A 22,566-nucleotide genomic window follows, 5' to 3' on the forward strand; every position below is an offset into this window, starting at 1 on the left:
AGAAGGCTATAATTGTATAAATAGAGACTTAAGACACTTTGAAAGAACCCAGGATACTCGAAGATTAACGTCATCAGTTTAACCCTACATATCCCTAATCCCTAATACAATTAAGTACGCCCTTAAAAAGTCAGGGAAAACGGGAACATGTGACAACCATTATAAGAACACCATTTTCATCATTCAACTGTCATCTTACCAACCTTATAATAAAATCAAGGACATTCCAATGACGTCAAAATATAGATTTCTCTCTCTTTTTTTTCATTATTTACAAGTATTTGCAAGTAACTCATACAACTTTAAGAGGTCCATCTGGGTTTTTTTTTATTTCACAAAAAAATTATCAATTTAAGCTAATCTTTAAGCTTATCTTATTTATATCGGCATTTGTAAAATTGATGAATTTTATTTTATAAATTTTAAACTTTTAATATAAATACAACAGTACAGTGACGCGTATATTTATTGAATCCTTCAAAGTTTTAAAATAACAAAACTGCAAACTCTTCAAAGAAAAATCTTGTGAAACTTTATGCCAATATTTTTTTTATCAAATATAGAGAATGTCTGTCTTATTTTTTAAATAAAATATAGAGAATGTAAGTCGTCATACTAATTTGAGCCTTTCCAACCAAAATATCAGACTCTAATTCAGACATCAGTTTATGGAATTGTTCATATCGTCCATGAAAAGATTTTCTTTTGCCTTGAAGTGTAGCATATTGCAGCTTCAATCAGTAATTATTAATTTGTCACGTTTATAACGTGATCTGGTCATGAAATGTGCACGAAATGTGTCGCATGAATATCAAATCATTTTCTATTCAGTTTACTATTATAAAAAATCCTTTTGAACAGCCAAATCTTTGTCTTCAAGACACACCGGAATGATCTAGCCACCAATGACGACACTCCTGATCGATATCCCACGCCATTAAGGTGCACTCGAACATCAGCTGTTGTAACTAAACGTTGCTGGGAACCATCATTATTGCATATAAATGTATTTTACCATTCAAATAGGCGATACAAGCATTTTCTATTTGATGCTAGAAACATTCATTTGTTTCAATGTTTTAATGCATTTACCGGCAATGTCGTATATTAGAGGAGTTCTCTCTCTCTCTCTCTCTCTCTCTCTCTCTCTCTCTCTCTCTCTCTCTCTCATAAAGTTCAAAGACTATTTGAAATTTTTGTTTGTATCTAAAAATTGCACAATACTATTTGAATATGATTTGATATAACATATTGGTGTCTTAGCTCAAATGTACATACCTTTTTCCCATTATTTTGATTATTTAAACCTCAAGTATCGACCGAGTACGGTATAACCCGGCTGAACATTTTAACCTTAACTTAGCTTCATTTTGGTAACAATATTTATATACTAATATTTATACTGTCGGCCAGTGACAATTATAGGCCATTTTGAGGAAAACGTCAGTCAGACCACGTTTTCAAAATATTGAAGAATGCAATAAAAACATATCAATTCATTAAATGCGCCTACAAGACCAGTGTACGTCAAGAGTGATAAAATAACAAGCATTGAGTACATGTATGTCCTGACAGTTTCTCTCTCTCTCTCTCTCTCTCTCTCTCTCTCTCTCTCTCTCTCTGAGAATAGGATTTTCTATTTGAAATTTGAAAATATGTAAAACTAAAAATATTTTTCATAAAATATGCAAGTTTTTATTTTTTGGGATAGCATACTAGTACTTGTGTATAGTTATCTGACTGAAATTCGGATATGATAAACATTACAATTAAATTACTCATAGATCTACTACTCGATGTGAAAAAAAATATACATCCTTTTCATTCAGCTATTCAGGATTAAATCGTCAAGTCATCAAGAAGACAAAAATTACGGAATCGCAAATGGCTATCCAAAATTTTCAAGTACAATGTAATTCAAACATACATATATAATGTTGCACATGTTTATCTTATTTGTCTCAGTTGTCTTGGATGGATGCACTCAGTACTGATCTTAATTAAATCACCTTTTACAGCAAGAGTAATTCAAGGTCTTTTGCCCCCAAAAAATATATCAAGTAGACAAGTACTAAATTTAGAAACGACGAGAATCCCTTTCAAAATTACATGCTTAAGGAAGCTCTCAATACTGCACAGTAAAGAGTTCAAATTCCTTCTTAGTTTTATGCAGAGAGAGTGATCTACAATTTGGTATAAAATGAAATAAATGAAACTCCATAGTTAATGACACAATTTAGAATAGATTGAAGTATTCTTAACATTATATTAGATAATTAGACCAAAATAAAGTAATTGAAAACACTGTAACAGTTTGCATGTACATTCCAAATGTAAGTAAACAACAGTGATTTCTGTTCACTAATACTTCGTTGTCTTTGAACATTTTTTCCTGGAGAAATATGGCAAGTACCCTATGTTGAAAATGAACTCGAAAAATTCATTATATATACATCTTTTCTGCAGTAAAATTTTATCACAGTCCAAAAAACATTTCTTGTCAATGTTTAGAGCTTCCTTAAGGACATACGCAACGTACCTTACCTACTGATAATTTTTCAAGATATTCTTAATTTAAGATTCTAATGCCATCAGGTGTTCGTCGACAAAAAATCAGCATGCATTACCAGGGGTTTTGAAAAGATATCAATTGATGAAAATTCTTATATAATTCAAGAAAAATACACAAAAATTACTAAACACATATTCTAGACGTTTTGTTTATCCAAACTTGTTTTAAAAGAAGTGTACAACAGCAAATATAGACATACAAATGTAGCACACAATTTCTTTAAGTATTGGAACTCTTCAACTCCAGGGAAAAAGACAATAAAGTTCAAACTACATTGCGTATGTCCTTAAGAGCAAATGAGTGTGTTCAAAATTCAGGAGGAGGATCTTTCAATGTATATTTCCAAGTGTACCGGAAGGGGATGGGAGGGGGGGGGGGGGGGTTATCATCATGCAACACACATTAGAGTAAAACTTCCACAATAAATAAGAATTGGTGAAAGGGGAATAACTTCCATTCTTTATTTCGATATTGTGTATATGTATAGAAACGCATACTCGGCTATTATTTATAGAGAAATTATAACAGAGTCCTAAACGCTTTTTAGGATTACGTGAAGATTATGTGAAAACATAAATTATTTTTGCTTGTCATAGGCCTATGTGAACTGTGCATTATATAAAAAATTTCATTATGGAGAAATGAAAATCCGTCTTTTGATGTTTTCTGGTGTTGATTTTATTCTTCGTGATTTTGATCCATTTTGCAGTGTTTGTGTATACCAGTATCTCTCTTTTTCTATATCTTAATGTTTGCTAATTGCATAAGAACTTTTGAATTGTAAAAATCATCATTCTTGAGTATTATAACAATGAGATTAATCACAACAAATATATTTCAACATAAGAACCAACATATTCCTCACAAATATATATTTTGCAATGTATTTAAACTCTTTTGCAATGTATTTAAAAATCAAGTTTTTTAACTTAAATCTGTGTCAATCACAACAATAGCTAAGGTACGCCTACACCTACAGTTTTTATTATTACTAGTATTCAAATCAATTTAAATATCTTAAAGCTACCATAAATCATTCATTTCAAGGCATTAATTTAAAAGAGAAAAGAAAAGAAAATAGAGCTTCTACGTCACTGCTGTAATACGTTGAATGTCCTTGAGGTAACAAAAACTTATAATGGCAAGGATACGGTATATACAACAAAAGATTCATCTGACCGATTTTAAAGCTACCAGTACAATGTACTGTAAGATATTTCGTCATAAATTAATGACCTCGTCCAAATGACACAGGGTAGTGATATGAAACAAACAGAACACCTCTAATCAGTGCCCTCGTGAGCTTCTGATGTTTTTCAATTACAAATTAAGTTATGAACCAGACAAGAACTGTACAATTCCAATCTGATTTGAAACACAGACACTTGCAATTTAATGCTATTTTTTTCACTTTCCAGTGAAGAAATTATACAATTATTGCTTGTTTTTGAGGTCAATACTTATACAATGATTTAGACACCTGAGGAGTACAATATTCACCAAGCCCGAAGGGCGAGGTGAATATTGTACTTCGAAGATGGCTAAATTATCGTATTGACCAAAAAAAATAGCAATAATTGTTTTATTATATTATTCAATGATTGAATGACATTCACTCATTTTAGCAATACATACCATCTTACATGTAACTTGTTTACATTTCCTGAAGTACTAGCCAAACATAATGAGAGAAACGTGGTTAAAAAACAACCAGTTGTATATTTTGGAATTTATAAATTCTAGTTTAGGTGCTAGGTAGAAAAAATAAAAGTCAAGCACAGATATAGGATTTATTTTGAAAAAGGGGGCATTATAAGGAACAAAAATTACAACTTACCTGAAAACAAATCTCTGACCAGCCCCCCCCCCCCAAAAAAAAAGAATTCTCCTAACTAAAAATTTTATTTGATGTAAAGGTCCATAATCGAGGGGAGGGGCTTTCATTGAAAATTTTTATCCTAAAAATTTAAATAAAAAATTTACATTCTCAAAAGGTGGGGAGAGGGGCAGGCCTCCTGCAACCCCCCTCCCCCCCCCCCAACACACACAAGAATCTATGTGCTTTAATGTTATGTTCATATTAGTGGAGGTTAGATACAAGTGAAATTACTTTCCGAAACTATTTGCATCAATTTAGTCTAATGTGGAGAAAATAAATCCTCATATTCACCTAGAAGTCATGGGCAGGTGAATATACATAGTATTTTTTCTACATTGTTGGATCCCAGTGATCTGGTTTTGAGAGAATAAAAAATTGAAATTATTCTATACTGGTTAGCGAGACACACACGCCAGCATTTAATCTATTTAAACATTCCAATTCATAAAAGTTGTCAAATGTTACAATATTGACGTCATTTCTGTTTAAAAATTAAACTTGTAGGAGGAAGAAGATTAAATCTGAAAGTAAAATATTTTTTCTTAAATTCAAATGACAGCTTAACCGTAGTGACTTCTCAGATATTTTTAAATATTCCAACGCAATCAATATGGGAAGTTCTTGGTCTTTCCTAGGCGACTCTTAACGTTTAAGAAAATGATAAAAGGTGATAAAATCAACGTGGATTATCTTACAAACTACAAGATCTATAGTGTAAAACATATATGGGAGAACAGTCTGTTGACTAAAATAAGATTTGTATGTAATTTTGACGATTTTCTAATAGAAAATGGAAGTAATCAGAAGTCTCTGACAAGACGTAGCTCTACTGGTTTGTACATATAACAAAGGAAAAGAAAAGTAGCCTTTGGACTTAAACTTTGCAACAGCAATAAATAGAACAAGAGGGCCATGGGCCACAACACTCACCACAGTAAGTTTGGCCCTGCTGATCTTCACCAGATTTTCCTCCTTGTAATACCTATTATGGTCCCACCCTACCCCAGGGGTCATGATTTGAATAATTTAGAATCTACAATACCTCAGAAAGCTTTCACATAAGTTTCAGCTTTTCTGGCCCAGTGGCTCTTGAGGAGAAGATTTTTTAAAGATTTTTCCTATATATTTCAATGTAAAACTTGGATTCCCTAATGTGGCCCCATCCTATCCCCGGGGGTCATAATTTGATCAATTTAGAATCTACACTACACCAGAATGCTTCCACATAAGTTTCAGCTTTTCTGACCCAGTGGTTTTTTAAAGATTTTTCCTATATATTTCAATGTAAAACTTTCCCTATTGTGAGATTCCCTATTGTGGCCCCACCCTACCCCCGGGTGCCATGATTTGAACAATTTTGGATCTACACTACCCCAGAAAGCTTCCACATAAATTTCAGCTTTTCTGGTCTAGTTGTTCCTGAGAAGAAGATTTTTTTAAGGACCCCACCATATTTTTGCCTTTTCTTGATTATCTTCCCTTGGAATGGGGCTTGGTCCTTCATTTTAACAATTTGAAATTCCCTTTACCCAAGAATGCCTTGTACCAATTTTGGTTAAAATTGGCCCCATGGTTCTTGAGAAGAAGTTGAAAATGTGAAAAGTTTACAGACGGATGGACAACAGTCAACAGGTGATTAGAAAAGCTCTCTTGAGCTTTCAGCTCATGTACCTCAATGTAGTCTTAATGTATGCCAAGTTATATCAAAATCAGACCAAAACTTTAGGAGGAGTAGCATTTTGAAAGTATTTCTTAGAAATTCTATTTTTTGTAACCATGACAACATTCATCTAAATTAAAATACCGATATAAAAAATTATGTATCTTAGTGTTGTCTACTTGTGTGCCCCAAGGTATATGGAAATTAGACCAAAACTGTAGATGGAGTAGCGTTTTGAAAGTATTTCACAGAAATTTTTATATTTAGTAACCATGGCAACATCGTTCATCAAAATCAAAAACTGACTGATGGAAATATGTATATTAGTGTAATCTACTTGTGTGCTAATTTATACTGAAATCAGACCAAATCTATAGGAACAGCAGCATTTTGAAAAATTGTTTACAGACGGACAGCTAGACGGACGGACGATGGACACCTTACTATCGCATAAGCTCTTCTAGTCTCTGACCAGTAGAGCTTAAAACTAAATTTGAACAAATGAAGTATACCATATGAGGCAAAATACGAGACATTAAAATCATTTTACACTGTATACACTAATGAAAAATGTTTTTGAACATATAAAAATTATATATTATACAGATGTATAAACATCGAGTTCATTTTCAACTTAGAGTACCAGGATTTTACCCCCTGGAAAAATGTTCTCAGATTTAATCGATTTCAAACTGAGTATTTTAGATCTACGTGCACATCATTCTGTGTAAAAATACCAAAGAATTTTAATACCAATAGAACTAGAAGGTCCTTTAATCAAATAAAGAGTTACCTCTCTTGGCAAATAATTTCTTTTGTACATAATGATTATTCCCCCTCTGTTTGATAATTGTCTTCTTGCATGTCCTACCCTCAATCTGAACCCATACATCTGATATGAATCATGCAAGATTTTTTTTTGAGAGAGAGAGAAATAAAACCAGACATTATTTCCTGCACAGATATTCAGGTTGGGAAGTCTGAAGATTACTAGTACATGTATATATTAAGTTACACTCTGTTGTGCTGTAAAGTAACTTAACATCACTGGGTACAATAGATATTGCATACATGTCACATCCACAAAGCAAAAAAAAAACAAAAACAAAAAAAACAAAAACAAAAAAAACAAAAAAACAAAACCAATTCCAACATTTGTTAATTGTTGTTACAAAACATGTCATATTATTGCCCAAAAAATTCTCCTATACTACTCTCTGTCCCTTTGTTATACATATGGCCATGATATGGGACCCAAATATTGGCCAATTCTGATTCAGGAACACGAGTTTTTCCACAATTTTCAGCAAAAGAGAGATAACTCTTATGTAACCATTTTTTCTCCAGACCACTATACTAGATAACCTGAGAACGTTCAAAATTCAATGACAACAAAGAAATCTCTAATATAAAATCTGTATTTTCTCCAAAATAAAAGTGTTCACCTGCTTGTCAGTGTCAACCCATCCAACATTTCTACAAGGTCAATATCCACTTTGCTGTTGGAGTCTGTTATAGACTTTTGTAACATTGTCACATTGGCACTAACAGCCTTGATTAATGGGTCCACTGAACCCCCTTTCCTCTTGCCCCCAGTGTCAGGTTTCTCTGTGGGGTCAGGTAGGACAGGCTGGGAGGGTAAGGCATACAAAACAGTGTTCACATCATCTGAGAAGTCTTTAGTATACACACAGGGGAATACTTCCATAATGTCGTTGAGAACCTGACTTTTCAGTTTGTCATCTCTACAGACCACATTTATCATCAGTAGACCTTATAAAACAACAAAAGAGTATTCACCATATTTTTAAATTGATAGTTTTTTCTTAATCCTAAAGACAATTAAAATCAAATCTTTAAAAAAAAATTAATGTTTATTTTCAACATTTTTTGCTTTTCTAATTACGTTGCAAAAAACTTTGTTCCAAGGTTCCCTTTATGTACAAAAGCCCAGTCAATTTATCTGTTTATCATTTTCATTCTATGTCCAATTTTAAATTCTTGTTCTTCTTATAAGTTGAGACTACATATGCTTACACTTGGAAAAAAATATGTGTGGAAGTTTGTGGTAGAACAATTTCTGTGTGATAGAGGAAACACAGGATGTCCCTGGATAAAAGCCTTGGTGAACATGCTTTACCAGAGAATACTTGTAAAATTAGATCTTCAGCTCACCAGAATCTTTTAACAAATCTCTGACTGTAGAAAGGAAGGATGTGGCTACAAAAGGCAGGGGAGGACAACTCATTCCAACTGTTCTATCTTTACTATCCACATCTAGGATTACAAGATCTTTCTTCTGTCCTATAAAACATAAAACCACCTATATAAGGATCACACATATTTCTACATAGAGCATCCTAAGACCTAATGGATAAAGCATATAATTGTTCTTAAATTAAACACAGGTTTTAAAGCAAAAGAAGAAAATACTTTAGAAACATATATGCCCCCTGCTATACTGAAAAGGATTAATTTAACTTTTAATTTTGAATGTTTGTGATGTGACTTGAAAAAAAAACTGGTACTCCTTAGGGGGTGCAAGTGTACCAAGTTTGATGTCTGTCACAAAATATTGAGAGAATAAAAGTTTCCATGTCCACTGTAGTTTGACCTTTGACCTTTTATCTTGTGCCCTCAACATCAATAGGGTTTATCTATTTCTTAGGGGGTACCAGTGTAAAAAGTTTCAAGTATACCTATCAAGCAAGAGTTTTCAAGACATCATGCAGACAATATCTTAATATTATATATTATATCAAGAAAAGTTTGATCCTTGGCATTTGACCTCATGACCTCAAAATCAATGTAGGTCAACTACTTCTTAAAGGGGTTGCCTGTGTGGTGAGAGCATCTGCAATTGAGTCAAGGTATAAAGAGTTGATTGATCCTTACATCCTTGAATCCCACTGCGGGATGTGGAGACCAGTCCTTTGGATGAGACCTAAAACCGAGGTCCCTGTCGCAGTAGGTGCTGGCGAAAAAGATCCCTCACTGCTCAATGGCCCTGAGTGCCAAGTAACTGTCTACATTTGCAGCCCTCCACAGGCAAGTGGTGGCATCTCCATATGAGTGAAAAATTCTCAATGGGGAAGTTAAACAACAAACAAACATACTTCTTAAAGGGTACCAGCATAAATAAGCTTGATTTCTGTCAAGCAAAGGGTTCTCAAGATAATGAGCGGGTAATATCTTCCTGTGTTCAGAGTAGTTTGACCCTTGACCTTCTGACCTCAAAATCTACAGGATCATTTACTTCTTTAGGGTATAAGTGTACCAGTTTGATAAACAAAGTTTCTCAAGATACTGAGCTAACAACACCTTGGTCTACTGACAGGTGCAAACTAATATGCCCCTTTTTCAAAAAGGGGGGGGGGGGGGGGGGGTAAAAATATTTATAATATTAATTCAGTGTTGACAGCTACATGTATGTACCCTCTCTCACTGCATCTTGTACAAATTTTATTCCATCAGCAACATGAACCCTCTGTCTCTGATCTTCTTGAAATCCAAACCATTCCCTGGCCACCTCTACAATGTCTGGGTCTATATCCACACTATCTATCTCAATCTACAGTGTATAACACAAAATCAGTGTATATCACAAAATAACATGAGGACTTTGGGCCTTAATGATGAAAAAAATATTTGCCATTTTTAACTCTAAAATAAACTTACAACATTGGAATCTGTATATCATTTTCATAAGTGAATTCTGATTGCCTCCCATAACCAGGTATAAGAGTACAAATATATATTAAAGATTGAGCTTAAAAATGTTTTTCAATGCAAAAAAACTGCACACTAGTTAATAATTATCTTACCTGAGATATATGCTGATGTAGAAAGTTTGGCAACCCCCCTCCTCCAAGACCAATCAACATGCAGGTTAACTTCTCTGAGAGAGAAATCATATTTCATATAACAAGGTAGCCATTTTTACAGGTGTGTATGCTATTATTTAATGCTTTGACAACTCACCATCTTTATTTATTACAGACTTGAGAAATCCTAATCCTGTAACCATAGCAACATAATATTGGCTGGCTAGGTAACTGTGATCTATGACAGGCTTCTTCTTTCCCTTACCCTTCTTTTTTGGCTCTGTGAACAAAATTTTTTTCTCCACAATATCAAATTCCATAGGCGCTTGGGTCAAAGATAATGCATATTATCTATATAATGTATTGTCGAGGAAATTCGAACTATATTCGTAACATTTTTTTTTAAGCGCACAGTGGTAATTTTTAGTTTTTTGTAAATCTTTCTGCTTGATATAAACTAGACTGTCACATAAATTTGATATATTGCACGTTTTAAGAATGACATATCCCAACTGTATACTGTTTGGATATGTCATTCTTAAAACGTGCAATATATCAAATTTATGTGACAGTCTAGTTTATATCAAGCAGAAAGATTTACAAAAAACTAAAAATTACCACTGTGCGCTTAAAAAAAATGTTACGAATATAGTTCGAATTTCCTCGACAATACATTATATAGATAATATGCATTATCTTTGACCCAAGCGCCTATGTCAAATTCCAATGAATTCATATGAGAAAAAAAAAATTAAAAGAATTAATACAAAAACTAGAGGTACCATGAGAACACAGCCCACAAAATGATACCCCCCACTCCAATACGAATATAGTGGCAAAGTTCATTTTCTTGCTATCAGAAACTCCAAATATCTGTCCAATCAGAACATAAAATAAAATAAAATTGCACAATGACACTTTGTAACAAGATTCTGTGAAAGTCTCATTAAATTTTATTCAGTGATATAGGAGGATTTACAGATGATGCAGGGCTTTCAAAGAGATTAGAAACAGGTGGTACTTTTACAGAAGTAGGAGGTACATGTACCTTGTAATGGAAGCGATTTTAATTAAATGTTATCGAATTTTTCTCAGTCGAACATTCTGGCCAAAACAATCATGATTTCAGGCAGGTACAAGATGTGTTTGTGAAACACTGATGCCCCTGTATGGCAACTTATAGCAAAGGTTAAACTTTCTCAAATGCAAATCAAATATGTTGCCAAAGTAAGGTCTTGTCTCAAGAAATAAACCTGTGAAATATGAAAGGCCTAGCAGCAACCATTGAATAGATATGGAAAAGGTTAAAGTTTTTTTCAAAAGTATGTCAAACATCAAGGTCAAGGTCAAATGGTCAAAATTAATGGTACCAAAGGAAAGGCCTTCTCCCAAGAAATATACAGGTGAAATATGAAAGCCGAAGCACCAATCGTTCAAAAGTTATGGCCAAGTTTAAAGTTTTCCAAAAGTAAGTCAAACTCCAAGGTCAAGGTCAAAGGGTCAAAGTTGTTGGTATCCAAAGAAAGGTCTTGTCACAAGGATTACACATGTGAAGTATGAAAGCCCTAGCACCAACCGTTCAAAAGTTATGGCAAAGGTTAAAGTTTTCCAAAAGTAGGTCAAACTCAAAGGTCAAGGTCAAAGGGTCAAAGTTGTTCGTATACAAAGGAAGGTCTTGTCACAAGAATTACACATGTAAGGTATAAAAGCCCTAGCACCAACCGTTCAAAAGTTATGGCCAAGGTTAAAGTTTGGTAAAATTTTGCAAAATTGGGTCAAACTCCAAGGTCAAGGTCAAAAGGTCATATATGGTGGTACCCAAGGAAAGATCTTGTCATAATGAACACTCATGTCAAATATTAAAGCCTTACCCTTGACAGCACAATAGTTATGGGCTAGGTTAAAGTTGACAACAGACAGACAGACAAACAGACAGACAGGACAAAAACAATATACCCCCGGGATCTTTTGATCCAGGGGCATAAAAAAGTGTGGCGCTGGTACCGACAGATTTTGAAAGGCCTGGAGATGGGAACCAGTATGTACCCCCAATTCTACAGAAATATGGCAGTGCATGTCTTTGTTTTGCTATGGGAAATCCCAAATATGTGTCCAATCGAAAAGTAAACTAGGAGATGCACTACGTCATTACAAATTAAAAATTGGTGAAAGTTTCATTAAATTGTATTCAGTGATGTTAGAGGAGTTATGGTTAAAGGATGGCTATCCCCAAGTGTTACAGATGGATGGGCGGACAGTTCCTATTTACCCCCTACTTTTCAAGCTGGGGATATAAAAAACATCCATTTATAAATCCTTTTAATCAACCAGCAAAATGTTCTACATAGATCATCTAAGATGGAATTTCAAACCTCTTAAGTACGGTAATTATCTTGAAAGATATTGTGTCACAGAATTAAGAAAAAAGTTCTCTAGTACAAGTTTGAAATGATCGGAATATGGACAACTTGGACAATTTAAAATCTTATTTACTAGAAGTCCTCTATCAGTTACACATGGTAAGTATGCAATTTTCCTTTACAACATTTCAAATTGAACATGAAGGTTACTGCTGTGATTAAAACTGCTTAAAGATTTCCAAGAGATAGACAGCTACCTTGCTTTATTCTGGCCTCAGATTGAATAACGTTTGGACAAGAAGTGAAGATGAGTCGCCTAAAAATCTGACCCCCGTCTGCTACCACATCCTCCACAATATAGTCCCCACTCAGCTGACTGTGACCCTCACACACCACCGTCCGGCTTCCAATGTCATCCCCCAGGGACAGGAAGGGTATCTGTAAAGTATGTAGTGTGTGAACAAAATACATAAGCATCAATGCCAAGACCTTATGATCACCTCTCCAATTTTTGTTCTTTAAAAAACCTTCTCTGAATTTGATTTATAGAATTATATGCATATATGTTATAAACAATCATATAGAATTTATGGAACAATACTAAACTTCCATCATATCTTTTCCATGCTAATACATGTACATGTATAGCCTTTGTATTCATTTTGCCCTTTCATTAGTTGTATCTGCCAGATCTGCTGTCCCAGCCATTTAGTAGGGAACTCATTCACTATTATTTAGTTATGGTACCTTTACACATTGGTAACAGTTTTCAAAAGTCTAACTGCCTGCATTACCTACCTTTAAAAATTATTTTCTCCTTATAGATCTTATATTGGCTTGTACCTGTACTCCTTCTTTGAATCCTGGTGGTGCCAGCTCCATAACTTTAGAAGACAGCTCATGCTTAACACTATCCATATCAGAGTACGAGTGGTGCCTACTCAAGGAGACCACCACTAGCCGCTCAAAACCAGCGTTCTTAGCCAAGTGGTTCCTCCCTTCCTCAGAACCAAACAGCCAGTCAGTTTCTCTATTAAATACATATACGTGTATAAGAACTTAACAACCAGTCATGTACTACACAAATGTAAAATATACAGTTCACAACAGTTATAAAAAAGCATATCTGAAGCAAGAAGTCTCATAATTCATAAAGTCTCAAGTTACCTCCCCTGAGGAACAATGAATATGGCAAACTTCCTGAGGCCTGTCTCTGGAACATCAACAATATGGAGGGTGTATCTAGGTTCTGATGATGAGGATGTGAAAAGCGTCAAGGAAACTTGTTCACCATATAAGTTCCTGTAATATAATTTTACTTACGAGAAGTTGAGAATTTTTTAATGATATATTTACTTAAAATATTGCTTAAATATGTAAAATATGATGTTAATGTCTTTGTCGTGGGGCAAGACCTCCTACTTTCTTATGATATATACGCAGTTTTCATTTATTACCTCCCTTTTACTTTACTTCCTGTCATCTGCTATTGTTCAAATGACAGAAAGCCTATTTTATGTTTGTATTATTAAGGGATGTAAAACCTGGTAGTAATTCTAAAACAATGTTTCACTATCTTCTTTCTATTGTGTGGTACAAAACATTGAAAAAGTGAAAGGAATTCAGCAAAGAGAAGGATCTGATAGGGCTTTAATCTAACCCCATTTCTCTACATTCAGTCGTGTGTTCTTACTGAGCAGATATCCAAGCCTTCTTTGATCTGTAAACATTAGTCTCCTATGTCTACTCCTTCCTTTCCCCACTGTCTGTATTCTCCTTTGAGTTTTATAGGGAAAAATTCACTATAGAATTCTAAATATATTTTTAACCTGCCTTGAACACTTTCCAAGCACATTGTTCAAGAGTTAAATAGACCACATTTTTTTAAAAATATTTCCATTCTATATTGTTCAAAAACCCTCTTTAGCATTGACTTTCCTACATACATGCAAAACTTGAAGGAGTATACAGGACCTATATGTACATGTCTAACCTGAATGAATTGTGTCCCCTATCCATTATGGAGTACACAGTTTCCCTCTACATAGATAATCCTTTTAGGTGTCCACTTTATTCCCATATTAATATAAGCTGTTTCTGTTACCTCTTACTGAGTTTCTGTCTTATCATGGCGTAATACTGGACCTCTTTGATCAGGGTCTTCACTTCATCTACCGAGTTATATCGACTGATTTTATCCTCGGAGCTGCTTATTTCAAGTATCTACCAAAAAACAAAAATGACATGGTAAAAATACTATATTTACAACATTTAACATCAGAAAATCTCCCCATGATTTTTTTTTTTAACCAAAATCCAATTTGTTTCCTGTTGCTTACTGGTTTCATGTTTGGTAATTTCTTGAATTTGGTGAGCACAACAGCAAACACTGGCAGTGTGAAATCTTTGTCAGTGTTTTCAGAATTCTCTGTTTCTATCTTGTGAATCCTCACTGGCCATCCCCTACAAATACAACCAATAACTCCTCAAATTCTCAAGGCTTAATTTAGGTGATGTAAATCTGTATGGTTTTGGTGAATACCTGGTTACAAAGAGGTTTTATTCTAGAAGTAGAAAATAATGTTCTGATTAAATATATCAATATAGTACCTCTGAAAGTTCTTAACAGCACAGTGCTACTATTTAACAACCAACATACCTACTTCTTTGTTACCCATTTTTGCAATAATATTAGAGAAACTCACACATCAGGAAAATACTGTAGAGTTTTATTCAATATATGGTCTTGCATTAAAGAAATGCAAATGTATCGACCACCAAGCTTTAGTACTCTTCCGATTTCACTGAACATTTTATCGATGTCTTTATTCACAGCATCAGAATCATCAACCATTAAGGCATCTAACGTCCCCTTGTCCAAGACAACACTAAATGAGGAATCTTCAAATTCCATCTGAAAAGCAGGAAACAGGCAAAATAAAATGTAACTCAATTTGCCATACATTATACAAATGTATACTTTAACAGTAACCAACATATAGGGCAGTCTAAAAAGTTTGTGGATGATGGTGTTTTTGCCCTCTTTGAATGGTATTAGATATATATAATTATTTCAAAAACCAAAATATCTGTTGAAAAATTCCATATCAAAATAGTTTGGTTTCGATGGTTTGACCTTTAATTTTATGTAAAAATCACCATCTTAAAAGGTTGTGGATAGTGCACACAGCCAAGGGTTAAAGTACATGTTATAAACTTTGTAATAAAGTTTTTGGATTTGAATGATTACATTTTTCAAATCTAAACAAAATTTACATGTGGCATACCTAAATTGGCCGATCATTTTCTGATGTCATATTAATATGGGTTATTATCCAGATATCAAGAAAACAAGGGGCCCATGGGCCACCACACTCACCTGAGTCACTTTGGCCCTGCTGTTCTGCGACAATTTTTTTCCCAAACATACACATATTCCTCTGTATTTTTTATTACCTTTTGTGGCCCCATCCTATACACAAGGGCTGTGATTTGAACAAAAATGGATGTATACTACTGGAAGATGCTTCCACATTAATAAGATTCATCGTGGATTTTGAAGAGTTTCAAGGATTTCAAGGATTTTTCACTATATAATCCCTAACATGGACCCATCGACTCCTGGGGGGCATGCTTTGAGCAATTTTCAATCTATGCTAGCTCAGGAAGCTTCCACATAAGTTTCAGCTTTCCTAGTCCAATGGTTCTTGAGAAAAAGATTTTTAAACATTTTTTCTTTATATTTCAATGTAAAGCTTTGATTTCCCTTTGTGGCTCCACCCTACCCCCAGGGGCCATGATTTGAACAATTTAACAACTACACTACCTCAGGAAGCTTCCACATAAGTTTCAGCTCCTGGTTTTGTGGATCTTGAGAAGAAAAGATTTAAAGATTTTTCCTTTATGTTTCAATGTAAAAATTTGATTCCCTGTTGTGGCCTCACCCAACCCCCGGGGGCCATGATTTGAAGACTTTAGAATCTACACTACCTCAGGAAGCTTCCATATAAATTTAAGCTTTTCTGGTCCAGTGGTTCTTGAGAAGAAGATTTTTTAAGGACCCCACCCTACTTTTGCTTTTTCTTGATTATCTCCCTTTGGAAGGGGGCTTGGCCCTTCATTTTAACAATTTAGAATCTCCTCCACCCAGGGATAATTTGTACTAATTATGGTTAAAATTGGCCCAGTGGTTCTCGAGAAGAAGTTGAAAATGTGAAAAGTTTACAGACGAACAAACAGCCACACAGAGAGATGGACAGACGCCTGACACAAGGTGATCAGAAAAGCTCCCTTGAGCATTCAGCTCAGGTGAGCTAAAACAGAAAGAATATGTACATAAATGAAAAAGTAACATTGGCCATCCTAACAGACCAGTGTTTGACATGAAATTATTTGGGTTTAGTGGGAATGCTGTTAGACATGAGGAAAACCATGGTATCAACAAGTAATAATGGGAATATTTCCATTTCACTGATTTACAAGTGGCATAAATGGTTTTCACTGATCAGATGTTGTGTACAAATTGGAAGAAGATGCAAGAAACAAAAAACCACCATAATGTGATGAAAACATGAAATCCTTTAATCATGGCATTATTATGAATCTGGCTTAATTTAACAGTCAGATTGGGTCATGTGTCTAGAATATACAAAATATTTGTGCTGTTTACTTTTGTAATATATTGTGTATTGCTCTAAATTTTATACATGTATATTTACTCTATCATGGTCTGTGTAAAACTTATCACACATGCTAGGCAGTGTCATTATTAAAAAAAAATACAGCATATGTGTCCACAAACTTTTTGGATGATCCTCTTATATGCATTGATAATTACTGATATAACACAGTAATAATAAACAGGTGCTTTGTAGTTTTTGCAGTTTGCATTTTTTTGTAGTCATTCTTGTCAAATTTCCATGTAACATGATGAATCACAAAACCTTTATTCTCAAATAGAAATTTTATTTTTGATATAAATAAATTTGGGTTTTTTTCTTTTTAAAATCTGAACTCTATGTACAATGATTCATAGAATGAGTAGAAATTCTGTATCATAAAATTAATATTTTTCTTTGTGTGCTAAAAAAGGACTCTCACTCTTTATGTAAGTAATACATATGTATTCCATAATGTATTGTGAACAAAAGGCATATATTATCACATCTATAGAACATGGAATCTATAATTTTCCCTCTGCAGTTCAAAAAGGTCATTCCAAATTTTAAAAAAAAATAAAGAATATTAACAACACAATCTCATCCAAAACATAATTCAACAAGTATAGCCTTACACTGAGTGCATCCATTTTGATGTACTTCATGTATGGTCTCTGCCCCTTGTTTCTGTCTGTCATCTGTCGCACTACCACATCACTGATATCAATGTTTGTGATGTCATGATGACCAACATCATAGAGATTCTCACTCAGGACTGAGTTACCACAACCGATTACCAGGATCTTATCTGACGTCTTTACGTACTTATGAAGAACTCCACAAAGTTCTGGATATTCTCCATACCTAAAACAAAGTATAAGCTAGAAGTGAAACAAACTCAGATATCAAGAATACATGTTAATAACAGCCTTATTTTTTATTATAATGTTCTTAATATTCAAATTAAAAAAATTAACATTGTTCACTTTGCAACTTCAACATTTAAGAGATCATCTAAGAGTAATCATAAATTTATAAATTAGGGCTTCTTAAAAATTTCAAATAAAATCTGTAATGGTGACTAACAAATTTGTTTTATATACACTCAAGACTACATTAATTTTATGAAAAAATATGTCATTATTCTTTTCATTATAATGTAGATAAGAGGAGAAAATTACCACTCAAATGCCTTTGTTCCTCGCTTTTTGAAAAAGTTTTCCCAGTATTCAGCTGAGTGGAAGTCTTTATAATTTTGAGGAAGCAGATTCATGTCTTGTCATTCAACATTTACATAGTCATCCAAAATAATGCAAATCCTGTCAAAAAGGGAATAATTATAGTAATGAATACCAGTAGTTACTAATATTTCATTACACTGTGAACTCTAGATTGACAAAAGGGTTTCATAATGACCCAGAGTTTTGTATCCCTGAATTTAGTATCACTTTTTTTGATAAATTGGACATACAATACTACAGTGTTACATATTCTAAAAATCCAAATTCAGCAACAGTGGTCTGTGCTTCAACATTTCCCTTACTCATTTTTTAGAATAAATTCAAAAACGTTCATTTTCTGGGCATCAGCATTGAACAGCAAACAGAGCATTGTTTTATGTATTGAAATTCATTGATTTCTTTCTTTTTTTTTTTTTTTTTTTTTTTTTTGTAAATTTTAGTAAACTTTGGTTTGAAAAGGAAATTTTTCAGTTTCACCACAGGAGTGTAAACAAGAGGCCCATGGGCCACATCGCTCACCTGAGCACTTTGGCTAGGAAAAAAAAGAAATCAGTTTGGTATTGAAAAGTTTAAATATAAATGTTGTTCTGACATTTGATCTTCTTTTGGGGCCTTGCCCTACCTCCAGGAACATGATTAAAACACATTTGAAATTACTTATGGCTTTACTATTCTTGAGAAGAAAATTTTTCAAAATATTTTTCATATATATTCCTATGTAAAACAAAACCCAAATTGTGGCCCCACCCTACCCCTTGGGGTCATGATTTGAACAAAACTAAATCTATAATACCTAAGGATGCTTCCATATCAATATGACTACACAAGACTTTGCTGTCCTTGAGAAGATTTTTCAAGATTTTTCCTATATATTCCTAAGTAAAACTTTAATCCCCTATTGTGGCTCCACCCAATCCCCAGGGAGGAAAAAAACTATAAAATAAAAATCTGTGAATAGGACATAAAACATGGACCCAAGAGGTGGGATCAGGTGCCTTTAAGAAGAGTAAGCATCCCCTTTTTACCAGTCACACCTGCCGTGAACCCTATATATTGATCATGTAGAAAGAATTTTCTGTAGTCAAAGTTAGTATAAAAACCAAAGACCTAACAATTGGTGTGAAATATGTCAGTCAAAATACAACCCAATGTCAAGCTATATTTGCTATCATTCAGTCATTATAACAACCTTAGAATTTATGAAATGCTAATTTTAAATGAGGATGTTGAAATCACTGTAACATCAACTTATCTGTCAGTAGCCTGCCTCAGTTTATAAACTGATTGTACTTAAAGCATGCTCTTGAGTATTAAATAAGTTGGGAGACATAAACACCATATGCAGGTGAAAGCAATATACAATGTATATTACATGTACTACATAAATATGGGAAGTTGATGATGGAAAAGCTGAAGTTATCTCCTTTGCCAAACATTTTAGTTGTTAATAGGGCCCGTTATTTATCGAGGTCATAATGATCACATGTGAAAATGATGCTATGTGATGCATGTGCACTGAAAGTTCATGTTAATGTATAGTACATGCATGCATCCTTTTTTTAAACGTACACATACTATATATTTACATGAAGAGATGACAGAAGCAGAAACCACAGAAGTTTACCGAGAATTGTAACATCATTGTCATTTACGCATGCAAAGGAAATCTAACATTTGAACAGCTGTAGTATTTATTCATTAAGAAAACTACACTCACCCTAGTCCAAAATATCTGACGTTTTCCAGGCTTTTTCATGATTTTGAAATTTTACGTGCCAGGAAAACGTCAGAACCGGCGCCGTTACGAAAACTGGGAATTCGCCGCCTCCAACCAGAGGCGGCATTCTCGGGTTGATTTTCGATATTTGCAAAGCGAATGAAATGTCAAACTCACAATTTATCAATAGTACAATGTTTTTAGTACTCACCAACATCGTTTTTATGTTTGTTTATAAAATATACAATCTGATGAAAACATTTTATCTGACTGTCGAGATTTGTTTTCATTCCGTGCATTTTAAAATCTTTCAAGTCCTGTATCGAAATGATGAGTGATGTTTTCTTTTCATCGATATTGGTGAGAACTAGAAGCATTGTGCTATTGGTAAATTGTGAAAACGACATTCAATTTGGTTCCTAGGTATCGAAAATCAACTCCGAACCGAGACAGCGAAATTTCCAGTTTTTGTAATTGCGCTGGTTCTGACGTTTTCCTGGCACATAAAATATAAAAATAGTACTAAAAAAAAAGCCAGGAAAACGTCAGATATTTCGGACTACACTCACCCTAATGGATTGATCATCAAACATTTTATATCCCAGGAACAAGCCCCTTTGATCAGGTGATATTATCAAAAGTAAGAATATAGCAAGGACTCACATGACATCAAATGTTACAAAAGGTAGATACAAATCATAATATGATATACAGTTGAACTTCAGTATCTCGAACACCTATATCTCAAATACAATGGATATGTCAAAGTAATTTGGAAGTATAACCATATATTCCTCTAGTATATTACCATTGATATCTTGAATCCTCGGATATTTTGAATATATATTCTCAGTCCCATGGATTCAAGATAACGAGGTCTAACTGTATTAAAAATTAGGACTTGAAAAACTCCGAATTCAGAAACCATGTTTATAGGCTTTTCTGGACTGCTATACATAGAACATATAAGGAGTGTGGTTATAATAAAACCAATAACAATTCATTGGTGAAATTTTAAACAGGTTGGGACCACTCGATCAAATAAAATATGAATAGCCCATTTGGGTAATAATATCCCAAATGGGATATAAATTTAAAGTGCAAAAAATGAAAAATAAATATTTAGCTGAAAATCTTGTAAATCAGCATAAAATCAATGCAGTGACAGTGAGCACAGCTAGAAGCATGAAACACCACTCTCAAGACTAACATGTAAGAACAGAGAAAATCCTAACTAAATCTGTATATTTGTCTAGGAAAGTCCTTCTTATGTGAAGTCTTCCCAGAATTCTTTCACTACCAGTATTTCATGCGATTATGGCAAAGATAACAGACCCACAGTTATAGTGAATATTTGTTCTTAAAGAGAGCTTAGAAAAACATAGCATAATTGCATCTTCTCTACGATGTCTTTTGTTAAAAAAATTCCAAAAGGCCTATTAAAACTCCCTTATGGAAATGCAAGTTGCATACAATGTCATGCCACATAATCGTCTATACTGTGTCTCATGCGGTTTGAATAGGCGGATCAAAGTTACAAGTGTAAGCTTTTGAAAGGTTTTTGATAGTACAACAGAGCTCGCCCCAAAGGTCACACCATAAAACATTGAATGCAACGACTTTTGGCAAGCAAGTTTTTCTATGACCTTATAGTTTGAAACTGATCTCCAAGAAGTCTTGGATCTTCTGTGGGATCAATGACATAAATAGTAAGGATACAGAAAAGGTTGTTTACCAAAACTGATCCCAACCGTTCAACCTCTTGTAGTACGTTGTAGCACTTGAAGAATGGCGTTTGTGTTGTGAGGGTTATTTTTTTTTAAATGTAATTCTAAATCTTTTTTTTAAAAAAAGATCACTACGTGACAACCTACAATTTAGTCGTTAATTTGCAATTTATCCAATCCACGCTGTTTTGGTTATCTTTTTTTTAATCAGCGTCAACTTGACACCTAAGTCCCACATCCCGTTTGTCATTTTAAAATACGTTTTCATGATCAAGATTTCGGAAATAGTCTTTCGTACCTTTAAATGCAAAAGAGTCATTTTTCTGACACAGGAGCAAGTCCCTGTGCTGAAACTGAAAGGTGTCATATTACTAACCTAACAAATACTCAGAATTTTGTATTTAATTAATGACTGCACGATCAATATTTCTTGTTCGAGCTTCATTTGAGTTTGTTTTGGATGCCGATTTTCGACAGTGATAAGAGCAGTTTCATTTTTTTTTTCTTAGGCTGTTAGGCTCCTACCAGGCATACAAATTTATGTCTTTGCAGCTTCAAGATAAACAGATAAAATGAATAATTTATCAGTGTTTATTTTTTTACATGTCTTAAAATGATGTTTCAGTTTGAGGGTTGTTTGTCAGAAATTTGGCACAGACTCATTTGCATTTAAACATCATATATATGAAGAAAAATGATTGTCTTTTATAGTGATTTGTAGAAGTTTCTTGCATGTCTTTGTTGATGCTATCTCATCTATTTTTGAACAGTATCATTCATCCTGATGATATGATGCTGCAGATTTTTTATTATTATTTTGGTTACACATATGAATCTAAAATGTAAACTATGTGTAGAAGTTACAGTATGTAACATTTTTTAGACATTTGAGCATTATAATACTGTAATGATCTATTAATTTGTGTAA

At 33.8% G+C, this 22,566-nt stretch overlaps 1 protein-coding gene across 1 annotated transcript; it reads right to left on the reverse strand.

Annotated features, from left to right (window-relative positions):
* Nucleotides 1–7,513: 7,513 nt before the first annotated feature.
* LOC133174126 (eEF1A lysine and N-terminal methyltransferase-like) lies at nt 7,514–21,797 on the reverse strand. Its single transcript, XM_061309170.1, has 14 exons — nt 21,647–21,797; nt 18,135–18,272; nt 17,589–17,817; nt 15,001–15,209; nt 14,635–14,758; nt 14,400–14,518; nt 13,463–13,597; nt 13,139–13,325; nt 12,553–12,733; nt 10,093–10,215; nt 9,936–10,009; nt 9,547–9,682; nt 8,287–8,415; nt 7,514–7,884 (listed from the first exon to the last, which is right to left on the reverse strand). Exons 2-14 carry the CDS (start codon nt 18,224–18,226, stop codon nt 7,553–7,555), a joined length of 2,070 nt encoding a protein of 689 aa, XP_061165154.1. The 5' UTR covers nt 18,227–18,272; nt 21,647–21,797; the 3' UTR covers nt 7,514–7,552.
* Nucleotides 21,798–22,566: the final 769 nt, after the last annotated feature.

The sequence above is a fragment of the Saccostrea echinata genome, unplaced genomic scaffold (assembly GCF_033153115.1).
Source record: "Saccostrea echinata isolate AGI-Se365-2 ecotype Australia unplaced genomic scaffold, CSIRO_AGI_Sech_v1 ptg000057l, whole genome shotgun sequence".
NCBI lineage: Eukaryota > Metazoa > Mollusca > Bivalvia > Ostreida > Ostreidae > Saccostrea > Saccostrea echinata.